This window comes from Salarias fasciatus, unplaced genomic scaffold (assembly GCF_902148845.1).
Source record: "Salarias fasciatus unplaced genomic scaffold, fSalaFa1.1, whole genome shotgun sequence".
NCBI classification, from domain to species: Eukaryota; Metazoa; Chordata; class Actinopteri; order Blenniiformes; family Blenniidae; genus Salarias; species Salarias fasciatus.
In genome coordinates, this window is record NW_021941384.1 from 352,862 (window position 1) to 367,500 (window position 14,639).

General features: G+C 63.2%; 1 protein-coding gene across 1 annotated transcript in view; it reads left to right on the forward strand.

Moving 5' to 3' along the window:
• The first annotated feature begins 3,012 nt into the window (after positions 1–3,012).
• The window catches only part of LOC115385413 (RNA-binding protein 39-like), a 13,826-nt gene continuing 2,199 nt past the window's right edge, over positions 3,013–14,639 (forward strand). The window contains exons 1-13 of the mRNA XM_030087403.1: positions 3,013–3,123; positions 3,461–3,512; positions 4,794–4,843; positions 6,280–6,438; positions 6,524–6,598; positions 8,136–8,253; positions 8,328–8,480; positions 8,634–8,771; positions 8,843–8,908; positions 12,724–12,928; positions 13,038–13,124; positions 13,273–13,378; positions 13,767–13,872. Coding sequence (XP_029943263.1) covers positions 3,462–3,512; positions 4,794–4,843; positions 6,280–6,438; positions 6,524–6,598; positions 8,136–8,253; positions 8,328–8,480; positions 8,634–8,771; positions 8,843–8,908; positions 12,724–12,928; positions 13,038–13,124; positions 13,273–13,378; positions 13,767–13,872 — 1,314 coding nt within the window. The 5' untranslated portion in view covers positions 3,013–3,123; position 3,461. The remainder of the gene's footprint in view (positions 3,124–3,460; positions 3,513–4,793; positions 4,844–6,279; positions 6,439–6,523; positions 6,599–8,135; positions 8,254–8,327; positions 8,481–8,633; positions 8,772–8,842; positions 8,909–12,723; positions 12,929–13,037; positions 13,125–13,272; positions 13,379–13,766; positions 13,873–14,639) is intronic.

Here is a 14,639-nt window from a genome sequence, read left to right on the forward strand (position 1 = left end):
TCCACTGAGAAGGAGGCTGCAGTCAGAACCAGTTCTCTGAGCCGGACCGGCCCAGTCAGCTCAGACCCACCTCTGCTCCTTCTCTCTGCTCGTTTGCTCCTCTGAGTGAGGATGAGGTCTCCAGACTTCTTCTGAGCCCAAAACCGACAACATGTCCTCTGGATCCAACACCCAGCAGCATCCTGCAGACCATCTGGTCCATAATCAGACCTGCAGTCACACATTGTCACTTCCTCTCTGGAAACCGGCATTTTTCCTGTTACTGTTAAACAAGCCCGCGCCCCCCACTGCTCAGAAAGCCTCACCTCAACCCAGCCCAGGCTGAAGACTCCAGGCCAGTCTCACTTCTACCATTCCTGTCAAACACTGGAGGCTCAGTATGTAACCAAGTCTCTGAACACCTGCAGAACCAGAACCTGCTGGACCCTTTTCAGTCAGGCTTCAGATGAGACCACTCCACCCAGACTGCTCTCCTGTCAGTCCCAGAGTCTCTGGTCTGTCCTCTGTCCTCCTGCTGCTGGACAGTCCTCTGTCCTCCTGCTGCTGGACAGTCCTCTGTCCTCCTGCTGCTGGACAGTCCTCTGTCCTCCTCTGTCCTCCTGCTGCTGGACAGTCCTCTGTCCTCCTGCTGCTGGTCAGTCCTCTGTCTTCCTGCTGCTGGACAGTCCTCTGTCCTCCTGCTGCTGGACAGTCCTCTGTCCTCCTGCTGCTGGACAGTCCTCTGTCTTCCTGCTGCTGGACAGTCCTCTGTCCTCCTGCTGCTGGTCAGTCCTCTGTCTTCCTGCTGCTGGACAGTCCTCTGTCCTCCTGCTGCTGGACAGTCCTCTGTCCTCCTCTGTCCTCCTGCTGCTGGACAGTCCTCTGTCTTCCTGCTGCTGGACAGTCCTCTGTCCTCCTGCTGCTGGACAGTCCTCTGTCCTCCTGCTGCTGGACAGTCCTCTGTCCTCCTGCTGCTGGTCAGTCCTCTGTCCTCCTGCTGCTGGACAGTCCTCTGTCCTCCTGCTGCTGGTCAGTCCTCTGTCTTCCTGCTGCTGGTCAGTCCTCTGTCCTCCTGCTGCTGGTCTGTCCTCTGTCCTCCTGCTGCTGGTCAGTCCTCTGTCTTCCTGCTGCTGGACAGTCCTCTGTCCTCCTGCTGCTGGACAGTCCTCTGTCCTCCTGCTGCTGGACAGTCCTCTGTCCTCCTGCTGCTGGACAGTCCTCTGTCTTCCTGCTGCTGGACAGTCCTCTGTCCTCCTGCTGCTGGTCAGTCCTCTGTCTTCCTGCTGCTGGACAGTCCTCTGTCCTCCTGCTGCTGGACAGTCCTCTGTCCTCCTCTGTCCTCCTGCTGCTGGACAGTCCTCTGTCTTCCTGCTGCTGGACAGTCCTCTGTCCTCCTGCTGCTGGACAGTCCTCTGTCCTCCTGCTGCTGGACAGTCCTCTGTCCTCCTGCTGCTGGACAGTCCTCTGTCCTCCTGCTGCTGGACAGTCCTCTGTCCTCCTGCTGCTGGTCAGTCCTCTGTCCTCCTGCTGCTGGTCAGTCCTCTGTCCTCCTGCTGCTGGACAGTCCTCTGTCGTCCTCTGTCCTCCTGCTGCTGGACAGTCCTCTGTCCTCCTGCTGCTGGACTTGTCTGCTGAACCATCAGATCCTCCTCTCCTCACTCTCTGACCTCGGCCTCTCAGGTTCCGTCCTGTTGTGGTCCAGGTCCACCTCACAGGCAGATCTTTCAGAGTGTCATGGTGAGGGGAGGAGTCAAGGTCACATGGCCTATCAGAGGGGTCCCTCAGGGGTCGGTGCTTGGCCCCTTACTCTTCTCTCTGTACACCACCTCACCTGGTGCAGTGATTCGCTCTCATGGCTTCTCCTACCACTGTATGCTGACGACACTCAGCTCTTCCTCTCTTCCTCCTGACGACACGACCGTCTCAGCTGATCAGCAGGTCTGGCTGATCTCTCAGCCTGGATGAAGGAACGCCACCTTCAGCTAAATCTGTTTAAGACTGAACTCATGGTCTGTCCAGCTTGTCCATCTGTCCTCAGATCAGTGTCCAACTTCACTCCAGCCTACTTGTGCCCACTAACTCAACCAGAAACCTGGGTGTCATGATTGATGACCTGCTGACCTTTAAGGTTCATGTGGTCTCAGTTTCTCGGTCTTGTCGTTATGCCCTCGACAACATCAGGAAGATCAGACCCTTCCTGACCCAACAGACCACACAGCTTCTGGTTCAGGTTCTCGTGATATCACGCATTGACTACTGCAACTCTCTTCTGGCGGGTCTCTCTGCAGGTCCAGTCAAACCTCTACAGAGGACCCAGAATGCAGCAGGTCTGGTCTTCAACCAGCCCAAAAGAGCTCAGGTCCTCCTCTGTTCATCTCCTTCATTGGCTTCCAGTTGCAGCCAGGATCAAATTCAAATCTCTCCTCCTGGCTTACAAAACGCTTACAAGAACGGCTCCGGCCGACCTGGACTCCCTGATCCAGGTCTACTCTCCTTCACGCCCTCTTCGCTCTGCATGTGAGAGACGTCTGGAGCTTCCAGTCCAGCTCGGCTCTGAACCTCCAGCCAGACTCTTCTCCTCTGTTGTTCCCAAATGGTGGAACGAACTTCCTAACTCTGCGTTCCGCCGAGTCTCTTTCTACTTTCAAGAGACAGTTGAAGACTCAATTGTTCAGGGAACACCGAGGGTCTTAATTCGACTCCATGTTTGGGGAAGAATAGGTCAGGTGTTCTAAAACCCAGCACTTATGTACCACTGACTAAGTTGACACAAAAAAAAAACAAAAAGAGAGGGGGGGTAGTGGCTCCTCTTCTGCAACTGGATGGCAGCTCCCTCGACCAATCGCACTTGAAGCAACTGAAGCATTTACTATGGTTTGTTTCTTATGTCTGAATTCATGCTTGTGTTGTACGTCGCTTTGGATAAAAGCTTCTGCTAAATGAAATTGTAGAATTGTAGAAAAAGTCAAACAGGAGAAAATGTTTTGATCTCGCGGGCGGAAGATCTCGCGATACTTCAGTGACTCCATTCGTCGTTCAGTGGAGCGCGTCGCTTCGTACCGCGCTGCGAGCCCTGAAGAGCCCGCGCTCCCCACGCAGACCCACCACTCCTAGGCCCCGACTCCCCGGGCGTCTGGCTGGCAGGTAAGCTTCCTCCTTCCCCCGGCCTCAGGAGGGTGCTCAGCCCGAGAGACAACTCACAGTGTGAGGCCCACTAGCTTAGCCCGCCGATGGCTGCTAGCCCGCTGTTAGCCTGCTGCTAGCCCGCTGTTAGCTTGCTGCTAGCCCTCTGCTAGCCTGCTGCTAGCTCGCTGCTGCTGACCTGGTGCTGTTCTGCTTTTAGCCGGCTAATAGCTGCTAGCCTGCTAGTAGCTGTTAGCTCGCCGCTGTCTGATAGCATGAGGTGAGGAACAGGTGAGCGCCATGCAGGTGAACCTGGACCATTGACCTGGGGTATTCTAAGCTGTGTGTGTCTCAGCAGCATGGCGGACGACTTGGACATCGAGGCAATGCTGGAGGCGCCATACAAGAAGGTGAGAGTCCCCGTGTGACTGACTGTCCCCGTGTGACTGACTGTCCCTGTGTCTGCTGGCTGTCCCCGTGTCTGAACATCAATCAGCTGATCCATTCATCTAATGAGACAACCTGGACTCAGCTTCTAACCAGGCATCAGTCAAAACAGCTGATCCATTGAGTAATTGAGGAACCTGAGCCAGTGGGTGTAAGCAGTTCCTTAACTTCTGCCATGTGGAACCGGCTCCCAGTTCAGCTCCTTTCTCTGGTTTCTATATAATTTCATTCTATTACTGCGTGTCACTGATGATTGTTCCTCCTGTAGCCTCTGTTCTCTGTTTATATGTGAAATGTACATAGAGACAAGAGCCTGTCTGTCCTGTCTCCTTCTCTGTCTGTCCCCTCACCCCAACCGGGACAGCAGGAAGACCACCACTGAGCCTGGTTCTGCAGGGTTCTCCTCTGAGCCTGGTTCTGCAGGGTTCTCCTCTGAGCCTGGTTCTGCAGGGTTCTCCACTGAGCCTGGTTCTGCAGGGTTCTCCTCTGAGCCTGGTTCTGCAGGGTTCTCCTCTGAGCCTGGTTCTGCAGGGTTCTCCACTGAGCCTGGTTCTGCAGGGTTCTCCACTGAGCCTGGTTCTGCAGGGTTCTCCACTGAGCCTGGTTCTGCAGGGTTCTCCACTGAGCCTGGTTCTGCTCTGTAGAAGTCTAGAAACGGCCATGTTCTAACGGGCGCTTTATAAATAAAGCTGAATTGAATAGTTTGAGTGTGGACTGCAGGTCAGATCTGGCGGTGCTGCGTGCCACTGTCACCACACTACACACACACACACTACACACATGGCAGCTGCACTTACCGCTTGTGATGGGATTACAGTTGACCCTTGGTGTAGTGGGATTACAGTTGACCCTTGGTGTAGTGGGATTACAGTTACCCCTTGGTACAGTGGGATTACAGTTACTGGAGGGTGGAATCTGACTATATTGTGTAAAGGTTCAATGAAACAAAGGCCCTTGCTGTCAGAGTAAAAGTAGCAGTTTCAGAGTAAAAGTTTAGCTGTTCCTGCTGGTTCTGGTCTGTCTGGCAGTCTGGTTCTGGTTCTGGTTCTGGCGCTTGAGCGCTCAGCTCTTTGTGTGGATGAAGGATCCACGTTATGAAGTGAAGCTCGGCGCTGACTTGATGAAGAATACAGAGAAATCCAGTCGAAGCAGAACGGCCTGTCTGAACAGTTTGTTTTCTCCTCCTCTTCCTCCTCTTCCTCCTCCTCCTCCTCTTCCTCCTCTTCTCTGTCAACCCTTCCTAGGAAGACACCAAGACCACGAGTCCCAACGGCGAGGAGGAGCGCTCCAAGAGGTTGGTCTGACTAGAGCTGTGCTCGCTGATGTGGTGCAGTGGTGCAGTGGTGGTCTCCATGTTCGAATCTCTTTACTGACAAGTCAGGAGTCCCCAAGTGTACCCAGGTCCAGACGGAGGCTCAGGTCCTGGAGGTACCCAGGTCCAGGTGGAACAGCCTCCCGGTCCATTTCTGAAGGAGGTCTTAAATCAGAACTATGCAACTTTTTTACCTCAATAAATGTTTGCCAGAATCTCTGTGGGGGTAAACAAAGACTTGGTGGTGATTGGCTGCCCCCCCTCCGGTGTCTGTCCTGAAAACAGCACTTTGACCCGGCTACATCTGGCGAGAACAAACCTGCAATTCCTTCTGCATTACTATTGCTACAACACATCATCAGCAGGGTCAAACGAACCCTCTAACCAGCTGGGGTTCCCTGTTAGTGGAGAACAATCCACCGCCTGGTCAATTCTGCTTCACAGTGATAGGAAGAGCCGACATCCAAGGATCAAAAAGCGATGTCGCTATGAACGCTGGGCTGCCACGAGCCGGTTCTCCCTGTGGGAACTTTTCTGACACCTCCTGCTTAAAGGTGCTGTAGGCAGGATTCGGCATCTGCGCCATCTTGCTTAGGGTTACCTAAGCAAGATGGCGATTTGACCCATCTAAGATGGCGATTTGAAACCCAGCACAGCCAATCCGGTCCTGTTTTCTCTGACATCACGCCCTTACGCAAGTTAAGCCCCTCCCACAAGAACGTGCGACAAACGCCCCTCGACCAATCACGGTTAGAGCCTCAGGGGCTCTTCTGATTGGCCAAAGATACCTGGAGCTGTCGAGGTTCCTTTTCAGCTCAGAACAGAGACAGATGGAAACGCTGCACCTTCGCGGTAGAGCAGTGATGCTACACTCCTAAAGGATTATCAATGGATACTCTAACATTTAATCCAAAGAAAACACAGAAAAATTAGCACTGACTAGCAAAATCCTGCCTACAGCAGCTTTAAAACCCAAAAAGTCAGAAGGATCGTGGGGGGGCGGTGAACGTTTACGACAGTGAGCTTTCATAGAAGACCAGCAGGGGGAGCACCAGAGCAACAGCTGCATGGTTCTGCTTTAAGACCCAGTGTCCTCCGTTTGACTCGCCCGCCGGTCTTCAGGTTTTCTTGTCTATTTATGTTCAGCACTTTGTTGGATTTTGTTGTTTTAAAGTGTTTGATTAATAAAGTTAAGTTGACCCTTGAACCCCAGCAGGTCTCCGCATTAAGTCCCTGAGCATGACCCTTGACCTCCAGTAGTCCCTGAAAACACAGTGGTTGATTTTGGGCAAATCATTTCCTCAAGAGGGATCATTACAACAAACACCAGCGCCGTGTCAGCGAACAACCTGCCTGTCCAGCCGGGCCCCGATTGGCTGCCACGTCTTGCCGGGCTCTGATTGGCTGTTTGTGGACAGGAAAAAGCGCAGTCGGGACCGGAAAAAGAGCCGAAGCCGGGAACGGAAAAAGAGCCGCAGCCGGGAACGGAAACGCAGCCGTGAGCGGCGACGGAGCCGCAGCCGGGAGCGCCGCCGCAGCCGGGAGCGAGGAGGACGCTACAGGGACCACCACAAGCAGTGAGTCCCCCCCCCCCCCACGGCCGGAGCTGGCGCCCCCCACTGGCCGTCTCCGTCCACCTCTAACCGAACGGTGTGTTTGCAGCCGCGGGCGCTCCCGGAGCAAGAGTCCCATCCGCAAGGAGAAGAGTCCGGTCCGGAAAGAGAAGAGTCCGATCCGGTGAGAGCAGCGCCACCTGCCTGTCACGGAGTGGTGTGGCCTGTGGTGCCGTGGCCTGTGGCGCCGTGGCCTGTTGTGGCGTGGCCTGTGGCGCCGTGGCCTGTTGTGGCGTGGCCTGTGGCGCCGTGGCCTGTTGTGGCGTGGCCTGTGGCGCCGTGGCCTGTTGTGGCGTGGCCTGTGGCGCCGTGGCCTGTTGTGGCGTGGCCTGTGGCGCCGTGGCCTGTTGTGGTGCCGTGGCCTGTGGTGCCGTGGCCTGTTGTGGCGCCGTGGCCTGTGGTGCCGTGGCGTGACCTGTTGTGGCGTGGCCTGTTGTGGCGCCGTGGCCTGTTGTGGCGCCGTGGCCTGTTGTGGTGCCGTGGCCTGTGGTGCCGTGGCCTGTGGTGCCGTGGCCTGTTGTGGCGCCGTGGCCTGTGGTGCCGTGGCCTGTGGCGCCGTGGCCTGTTGTGGCGTGACCTGTTGTGGCGTGGCCTGTTGTGGCGCCGTGGCCTGTTGTGGCGCCGTGGCCTGTGGTGCCGTGGCGTGACCTGTTGTGGCGTGGCCTGTTGTGGCGCCGTGGCCTGTTGTGGCGCCGTGGCCTGTGGTGCCGTGGCGTGACCTGTTGTGGCGTGGCCTGTTGTGGTGCCGTGGCCTGTGGTGCCGTGGCCTGTGGTGCCGTGGCCTGTGGTGCCGTGGCCTGTTGTGGCGCCGTGGCCTGTTGTGGTGCCGTGGCCTGTGGTGCCGTGGCCTGTGGTGCCGTGGCCTGTTGTGGCGCCGTGGCCTGTGGTGCCGTGGCGTGACCTGTTGTGGCGTGACCTGTTGTGGCGTGGCCTGTTGTGGCGCCGTGGCCTGTTGTGGCGCCGTGGCCTGTGGTGCCGTGGCGTGACCTGTTGTGGCGTGACCTGTTGTGGCGTGGCCTGTTGTGGCGCCGTGGCCTGTTGTGGCGCCGTGGCCTGTGGTGCCGTGGCGTGACCTGTTGTGGCGTGGCCTGTTGTGGCGCCGTGGCCTGTTGTGGCGCCGTGGCCTGTTGTGGTGCCGTGGCCTGTGGTGCCGTGGCCTGTGGTGCCGTGGCCTGTGGTGCCGTGGCCTGTTGTGGTGCCGTGGCCTGTTGTGGCGCCGTGGCCTGTGGTGCCGTGGCGTGGCCTGTTGTGGCGTGGCCTGTTGTGGCGTGGCCTGTTGTGGTGTGGCCTGTGGTGCTGTGGCGTGGCGTGGCGTGGCCTGTTGTGGCGTGGCCTGTTGTGGCGCCGTGGCCTGTGGTGCCGTGGCCTGTTGTGGCGTGGCCTGTTGTGGCGCCGTGGCCTGTGGTGCCGTGGCGTGACCTGTTGTGGCGTGGCCTGTTGTGGTGTGGCCTGTGGTGCTGTGGCGTGGCGTGGCGTGGCCTGTTGTGGCGTGGCCTGTTGTGGCGCCGTGGCCTGTTGTGGCGTGGCGTGGCCTGTTGTGGCGTGGCGTGGCCTGTTGTGGCGTGGCGTGGCCTGTTGTGGCGCCGTGGCCTGTGGTGCCGTGGCCTGTTGTGGCGTGGCGTGGCCTGTTGTGGCTGACTGTTTGGTGGTTGTGTGAGCAGACAGCCGATCGACAACCTGACTCCAGAAGAGCGAGACGCCCGGACCGTCTTCTGCATGCAGCTGGCCGCCCGGATCCGCCCCCGAGACCTGGAGGACTTCTTCTCCGCAGTGGGCCAGGTAGGAGCGCGGCGGGCCCCCGGCACCTCTCCGCCGGTTGCCGTGGTAACGGCTGCGGCCATGCCTCCCCGCAGGTTCGAGACGTGAGGATGATCTCAGACAGGAACTCCCGCAGGTCAAAGGGCATCGCGTACATCGAGTTTGTGGAGACCGGCTCCGTTCCCCTCGCCATCGGCTTGACGGGGCAAAGGCTGCTGGGAGTTCCCATCATTGTGCAAGCCTCTCAGGTACACACCTACACTCTGAGAACAGGCTGAGAGCGCAGGTGGAGAGTAAAGAGGTGTGTGTGTGTGTGTGTGTGTGTGTGTGTGTGTGTGTGTGTGTGTGTGTGTGTGTGTGTGTGTGTGTGTGTGTGTGTGTGTGTGCGCGCGCGCGCGCAGGCAGAGAAGAACCGAGCAGCAGCTGCAGCCTCCGTCCTGCAGAAAGGCGCCTGCGGCCCGATGAGGCTCTATGTGGGATCACTGCACTTCAACATCACAGAGGAGATGCTGCGAGGGATCTTTGAGCCATTTGGACGGGTACGGCACACACACACACACACACACACACTCCTGGATGTGTTGGGAGTCAATCGGTGTGTGTTCCTCAGATTGAGAGCATCCAGCTGATGATGGACAGTGAGACGGGACGCTCCAAAGGCTACGGCTTCATCACCGTGAGTCCTCCGTCTGGGTAGATGTCTCAGTAATGGTGCAGCGCCTACAGTACGGTGACAGGATGTCATGCCGCAGTCGCGGCCGTCTTCCCCCCACGCCCCTGCGCCGTGGCCGTCATCCCCCCACGCCGCAGCCGTCATCCCCTCATGCCCCCGCGCTGCGGCCGTCATCCCACCCCACGCCGCGGCCGTCATCCCCCCCACGCCGCGGCCGTCATCCCCCCCACGCCGCGGCCGTCATCCCCCCCACGCCGCGGCCGTCATCCCCCCCACGCCGCGGCCGTCATCCCCCCATGCCCCCACGCCGCAGCCGTCATCCCCCCATGCCCCTGCGCCGCGGCCGTCATCCCACCATGCCCCCGCGCCGCGGCCGTCATCCCCTCATGCCCCTGCGCCGTGGCCGTCATCCCACCATGCCCCCGCGCCGCGGCCGTCATCCCCTCATGCCCCCGCGCCGCGGCCGTCATCCCCCCCATGCCACTGCGCCGCGGCCATCATCCCCCCCGCGCCGCGGCCATCATCCCCTCATGCCCTGCGCCGTGGCCGTCATCCCCCCCACGCCGCAGCTGTCATCCCCTCATGCCCCTGCGCCCCGGCCGTCATCCCACCATGCCCCCGCGCCGCGGCCGTCATCCCCTCATGCCCCCACGCCGCGGCCGTCATCCCCCCCATGCCACTGCGCCGCGGCCATCATCCCCCCCGCGCCGCGGCCATCATCCCCTCATGCCCCTGCGCCGTGGCCGTCATCCCCCCCGCGCCGCGGCCGTCATCCCCCCACGCCCCCGCGCCGCGGCCGTCATCCCCTCATGCCCCTGCGCCGTGGCCGTCATCCCACCATGCCCCCGCGCCGCGGCCGTCATCCCCTCATGCCCCCACGCCGCGGCCGTCATCCCCCCCATGCCACTGCGCCGCGGCCATCATCCCCCCCGCGCCGCGGCCATCATCCCCTCATGCCCCTGCGCCGTGGCCGTCATCCCCCCCACGCCGCAGCTGTCATCCCCTCATGCCCCTGCGCCGCGGCCGTCATCCCACCATGCCCCCGCGCCGCGGCCGTCATCCCCTCATGCCCCCACGCCGCGGCCGTCATCCCCCCCATGCCACTGCGCCGCGGCCATCATCCCCCCCGCGCCGCGGCCATCATCCCCTCATGCCCCTGCGCCGTGGCCGTCATCCCCCCCACGCCGCAGCTGTCATCCCCCCACGCCCCTGCGCCGCGGCCGCTTTCCCCTACACGCCCCTGCGACGCGGCCGTCCTCCCCCACGCCGCAGCCGTCATCCCTCATGCCCCCGTGCCGCGGCCGTCATCCCCCCCACGCCCCCGTGCCGCGGCCGTCATCCCCCCCACGCCCCCGCGCCGCGGCCGTCATCCCCTCATGCCCCTGCGCCGCGGCCGTCATCCCCCCACGCCCCTGCGCCGCGGCCGTCATCCCCCCACGCCCCTGCGCCGCGGCCGTCATCCCCCCACGCCCCCGCGCCGCGGCCGTCATCCCCTCATGCCCCCACGCCGCGGCCGTCATCCCCCCCACGCCACTGCGCCGCGGCCGTCAATCCCCCCCGCGCCGCGGCCATCATCCCCTCATGCCCCCTGCGGCCGTCATCCCTCCCACGCCCCGCGCCGCCGCCGTCATCCCCCCCACGCCGCGGCCGTCATCCCCTCATGCCCCTGCGCCGCGGCCGTCATGCCCCCCACGCCCCTGCGCCGCGGCCGCTTTCCCCTACACGCCCCTGCGACGCGGCCGTCCTCCCCCACGCCGCAGCCGTCATCCCCCCCATGCCCCCGCGCCGCGGCCGTCATCCCCCCCACGCCCCTGTGCCGCGGCCGTCATCCCCTCATGCCCCTGCGCCGCGGCCGTCATCCCCCCATGCCCCTGCGCCGCGGCCGTCATCCCCTCACGCCCCCGCGCCGCGGCCGTCATCCCCTCATGCCCCTCCGCCGCGGCCGTCATCCCCCCACGCCCCTGCGCCGCGGCCGTCATCCCCCCACGCCCCTGCGCCGCGGCCGTCATCCCCCCACGCCCCCGCGCCGCGGCCGTCATCCCCTCATGCCCCCACGCCGCGGCTGTCATCCCCCCCACGCCACTGCGCCGCGGCCGTCAATCCCCCCCGCGCCGCGGCCGTCATCCCCCCATGCCCCCGCGCCGTGGCCGTCATCCCCTCATGCCCCCACGCCGCGGCCGTCATCCCCCCCACGCCACTGCGCCGCGGCCGTCATCCCCCCACGCCCCCGCGCCGCGGCCGTCATCCCCCCATGCCCCCGCGCCGCGGCCGTCATCCCCCCATGCCCCCATGCCGCGGCCGTCATCCCCCCCGACGCCGCGGCTGTCGTCCCCTCATGGCCCCGCGCCGCGGCTGTCATCCCCCCATGCCACTGCGCCGCGGCCGTCATCCCCCCCGCGCCGCGGCCATCATCCCCTCATCCCCCTGCGGCCGTCATCCCTCCCACGCCCCTGTGCCGCGGCTGTCATCCCACCATGCCCCCGCGCCGTGGCCGTCATCCCCCCCGCGCCGCGGCCGTCATCCCCCCCGCGCCGCGGCCGTCATCCCCCCACGCCCCTGCGCCGCGGCCGTCATCCCCCCACGCCCCCGCGCCGCGGCCGTCATCCCCCCCACGCCACTGCGCCGCGGCCGTCAATCCCCCCCGCGCCGCGGCCATCATCCCCTCATGCCCCCTGCGGCCGTCATCCCTCCCACGCCCCGCGCCGCCGCCGTCATCCCCCCCACGCCGCGGCCGTCATCCCCTCATGCCCCTGCGCCGCGGCCGTCATGCCCCCCACGCCCCTGCGCCGCGGCCGCTTTCCCCTACACGCCCCTGCGACGCGGCCGTCCTCCCCCACGCCGCAGCCGTCATCCCCTCATGCCCCCGCGCCGCGGCCGTCATCCCCCCCACGCCCCTGTGCCGCGGCCGTCATCCCCTCATGCCCCTGCGCCGCGGCCGTCATCCCCCCATGCCCCCGCGCCGCGGCCGTCATCCCCTCACGCCCCCGCGCCGCGGCCGTCATCCCCTCATGCCCCTGCGCCGCGGCCGTCATCCCCCCACGCCCCTGCGCCGCGGCCGTCATCCCCCCACGCCCCTGCGCCGCGGCCGTCATCCCCCCACGCCCCCGCGCCGCGGCCGTCATCCCCTCATGCCCCCACGCCGCGGCTGTCATCCCCCCCACGCCACTGCGCCGCGGCCGTCAATCCCCCCCGCGCCGCGGCCGTCATCCCCCCCATGCCCCCCGCGCCGTGGCCGTCATCCCCTCATTGCCCCACGCCGCGGCCGTCATCCCCCCACGCCACTGCGCCGCGGCCGTCATCCCCCCACCCCCCGCGCCGCGGCCGTCATCCCCCCATGCCCCCGCGCCGCGGCCGTCATCCCCCCATGCCCCCACGCCGCGGCCGTCATCCCCCCCGACGCCGCGGCTGTCGTCCCCTCATGGCCCCGCGCCGCGGCTGTCATCCCCCCATGCCACTGCGCCGCGGCCGTCATCCCCCCCCGCGCCGCGGCCATCATCCCCTCATCCCCCCTGCGGCCGTCATCCCTCCCACGCCCCTGTGCCGCGGCTGTCATCCCACCATGCCCCCGCGCCGTGGCCGTCATCCCCCCCGCGCCGCGGCCGTCATCCCCCCATGCCCCCGCGCCGCGGCTGTCATCCCCCCATGCCCCCGCGCCGCGGCCGTCATCCCCCCCACGCCACTGCGCCGCGGCCGTCAATCCCCCCCGCGCCGCGGCCGTCATCCCCTCATGCCCCCGCGCCGCGGCTGTCATCCCCTCATGCCCCCGCGCCGCGGCCGTCATCCCCCCGTGAGCGGCTGTGAACAGTGAGTTCTGTCAGTTCGCAGATGCAGAGTGTGCCAAGAAAGCTTTGGAACAGCTGAACGGCTTCGAACTGGCCGGGCGGCCCATGAAGGTCGGCCACGTGACGGAACGCGGCGACGCGGCCGCCGCCTCCTCCTTCCTGGACAACGACGAGCTGGAGCGCTCCGGCATCGACCTGGGAACCACCGGCAGGCTGCAGCTGATGGCTCGACTGGCTGAGGGTCAGGGCGCCTCCACCCGCTTCTCCATCCACCCACGCCTGCCTCTGCATGTGCAGGCACTCATGACTGTGTGTGTGTGTCTGTGTGTGTGTGTGTGTGTGTGTTGCAGGTACAGGGCTGCAGATCCCTCCTGCCGCCCAGCAGGCTCTACAGATGAGTGGAGCCATCGCCATCGGAGCCATGGCTGCTGTTTCCGGTGCGCCCCCCCCCGGTTCCTCTGCCCCCCCCGCTTCCCGGTTCCTGCCCCCCAGGGTTCCTCTGCCTCCTGCCCCCCAGGGTTCCTCTGCCTCCTGCCCCCCAGGGTTCCTCTCCGGCTCTCTCTAACTCGGGGTTTTCTCTTCCAGCTGCCATGAATCCAGCCATGAACATGAACTCTGCTCCTCTGAGCCTGCCGTCTCAGCCTCTGGCCACACACTGCTTCCAGCTGTCCAACATGTTCGTCCCCCACAGGTGTCCCTCTCTCTCTCACACACACACACACACTCACACACACAGTTTACTTCACATCAGTCAGAACCAGCCTCTTCACCTGGTGGGTTCTGTCCCCATTGGGACTTCCTGGAGACGGTGAGCGGTCAGGCTGATGGACACGTTGTCTGATTTATTCTGTCGGTTCGGTCCTGTTCAGAGTTCAGAGCAGTAAACACACTGTAGTCAGGTATTAGGCTGTGACCTTTGACCTGGTGCCCCAGGTGTTCCTACCTGCAGCTCAGAATGACCTGATATGGAAGGTGCTGTTGCAGTAACCTCTGACTGACCACCCCGTGTGTGTGTGTGTGTGTGTGTGTGTGTGTGTGTGTGTGTGTGTGTGTGTGTGTGTGTGTGTGTGTGTCTCCAGTGAGGAGCCTCCTGGATGGGAAGTGGACATCCAGCATGATGTGATTGATGAGTGTAACAAACATGGAGGAGTCGTTCACATCTACGTCGACAAGAACTCAGCTGAGGTAAGAACGCAGTCTGACCTCTGACCTCTGACCCCTCACCAGGGTCACCAGATTTACAAATATGCATTTAAAAAGTCTTGGAAGGTCTTGTGGGTGGAGGAGGTGTCGGGGGTATTGAGGTGTTGGGGCCTGGGGGCTAACGATGGCGGCTAACGAGCGGAGCTGCTGCTGGGTGGAGCTGCTGCTGGGTGGAGCTGCTGCTGGGTGGAGGCTGGGTGGAGCTGCTGCTGGGTGGAGCTGCTGCTGGGTGGAGCTGCTGCTGGGTGGAGGCTGGGTGGAGCTGCTGCTGGGTGGAGCTGCTGCTGGGTGGAGCTGCTGCTGGGTGGAGGCTGGGTGGAGCTGCTGCTGGGTGGAGCTGCTGCTGGGTGGAGCTGCTGCTGGGTGGAGGTTGTCAGGAAAAGCTGGTTGACAGCAGCAGTACAGGATCTACAGAGCCCAGTTACCATGGAAACACCCCAACAAGCTGGAGGAAGAGATGCTAGCATTGACGCTAACGTTACACAACAAATGTGACGAGACACTCTGGACACATCGTCAGCCTATCAGCTGATGGCGCTGTGGTCTGAGACCCGGTGGAGTCGGGAAGATGAGGCTGCATGTTTCAGTGGAGACGGAGCCCTCTAGTGGTCACATGGCGCCACTGCAATAGAGTATCTGCAGTCACGTGACCCGGGGGTCGGCGACCGGAGGACCGCCGCCATGTTGGAGTGAAAACAGGAAGTGACACGGTTTGATTACATGCAGCAGTGGTGTTGGTGTTGTTTAGC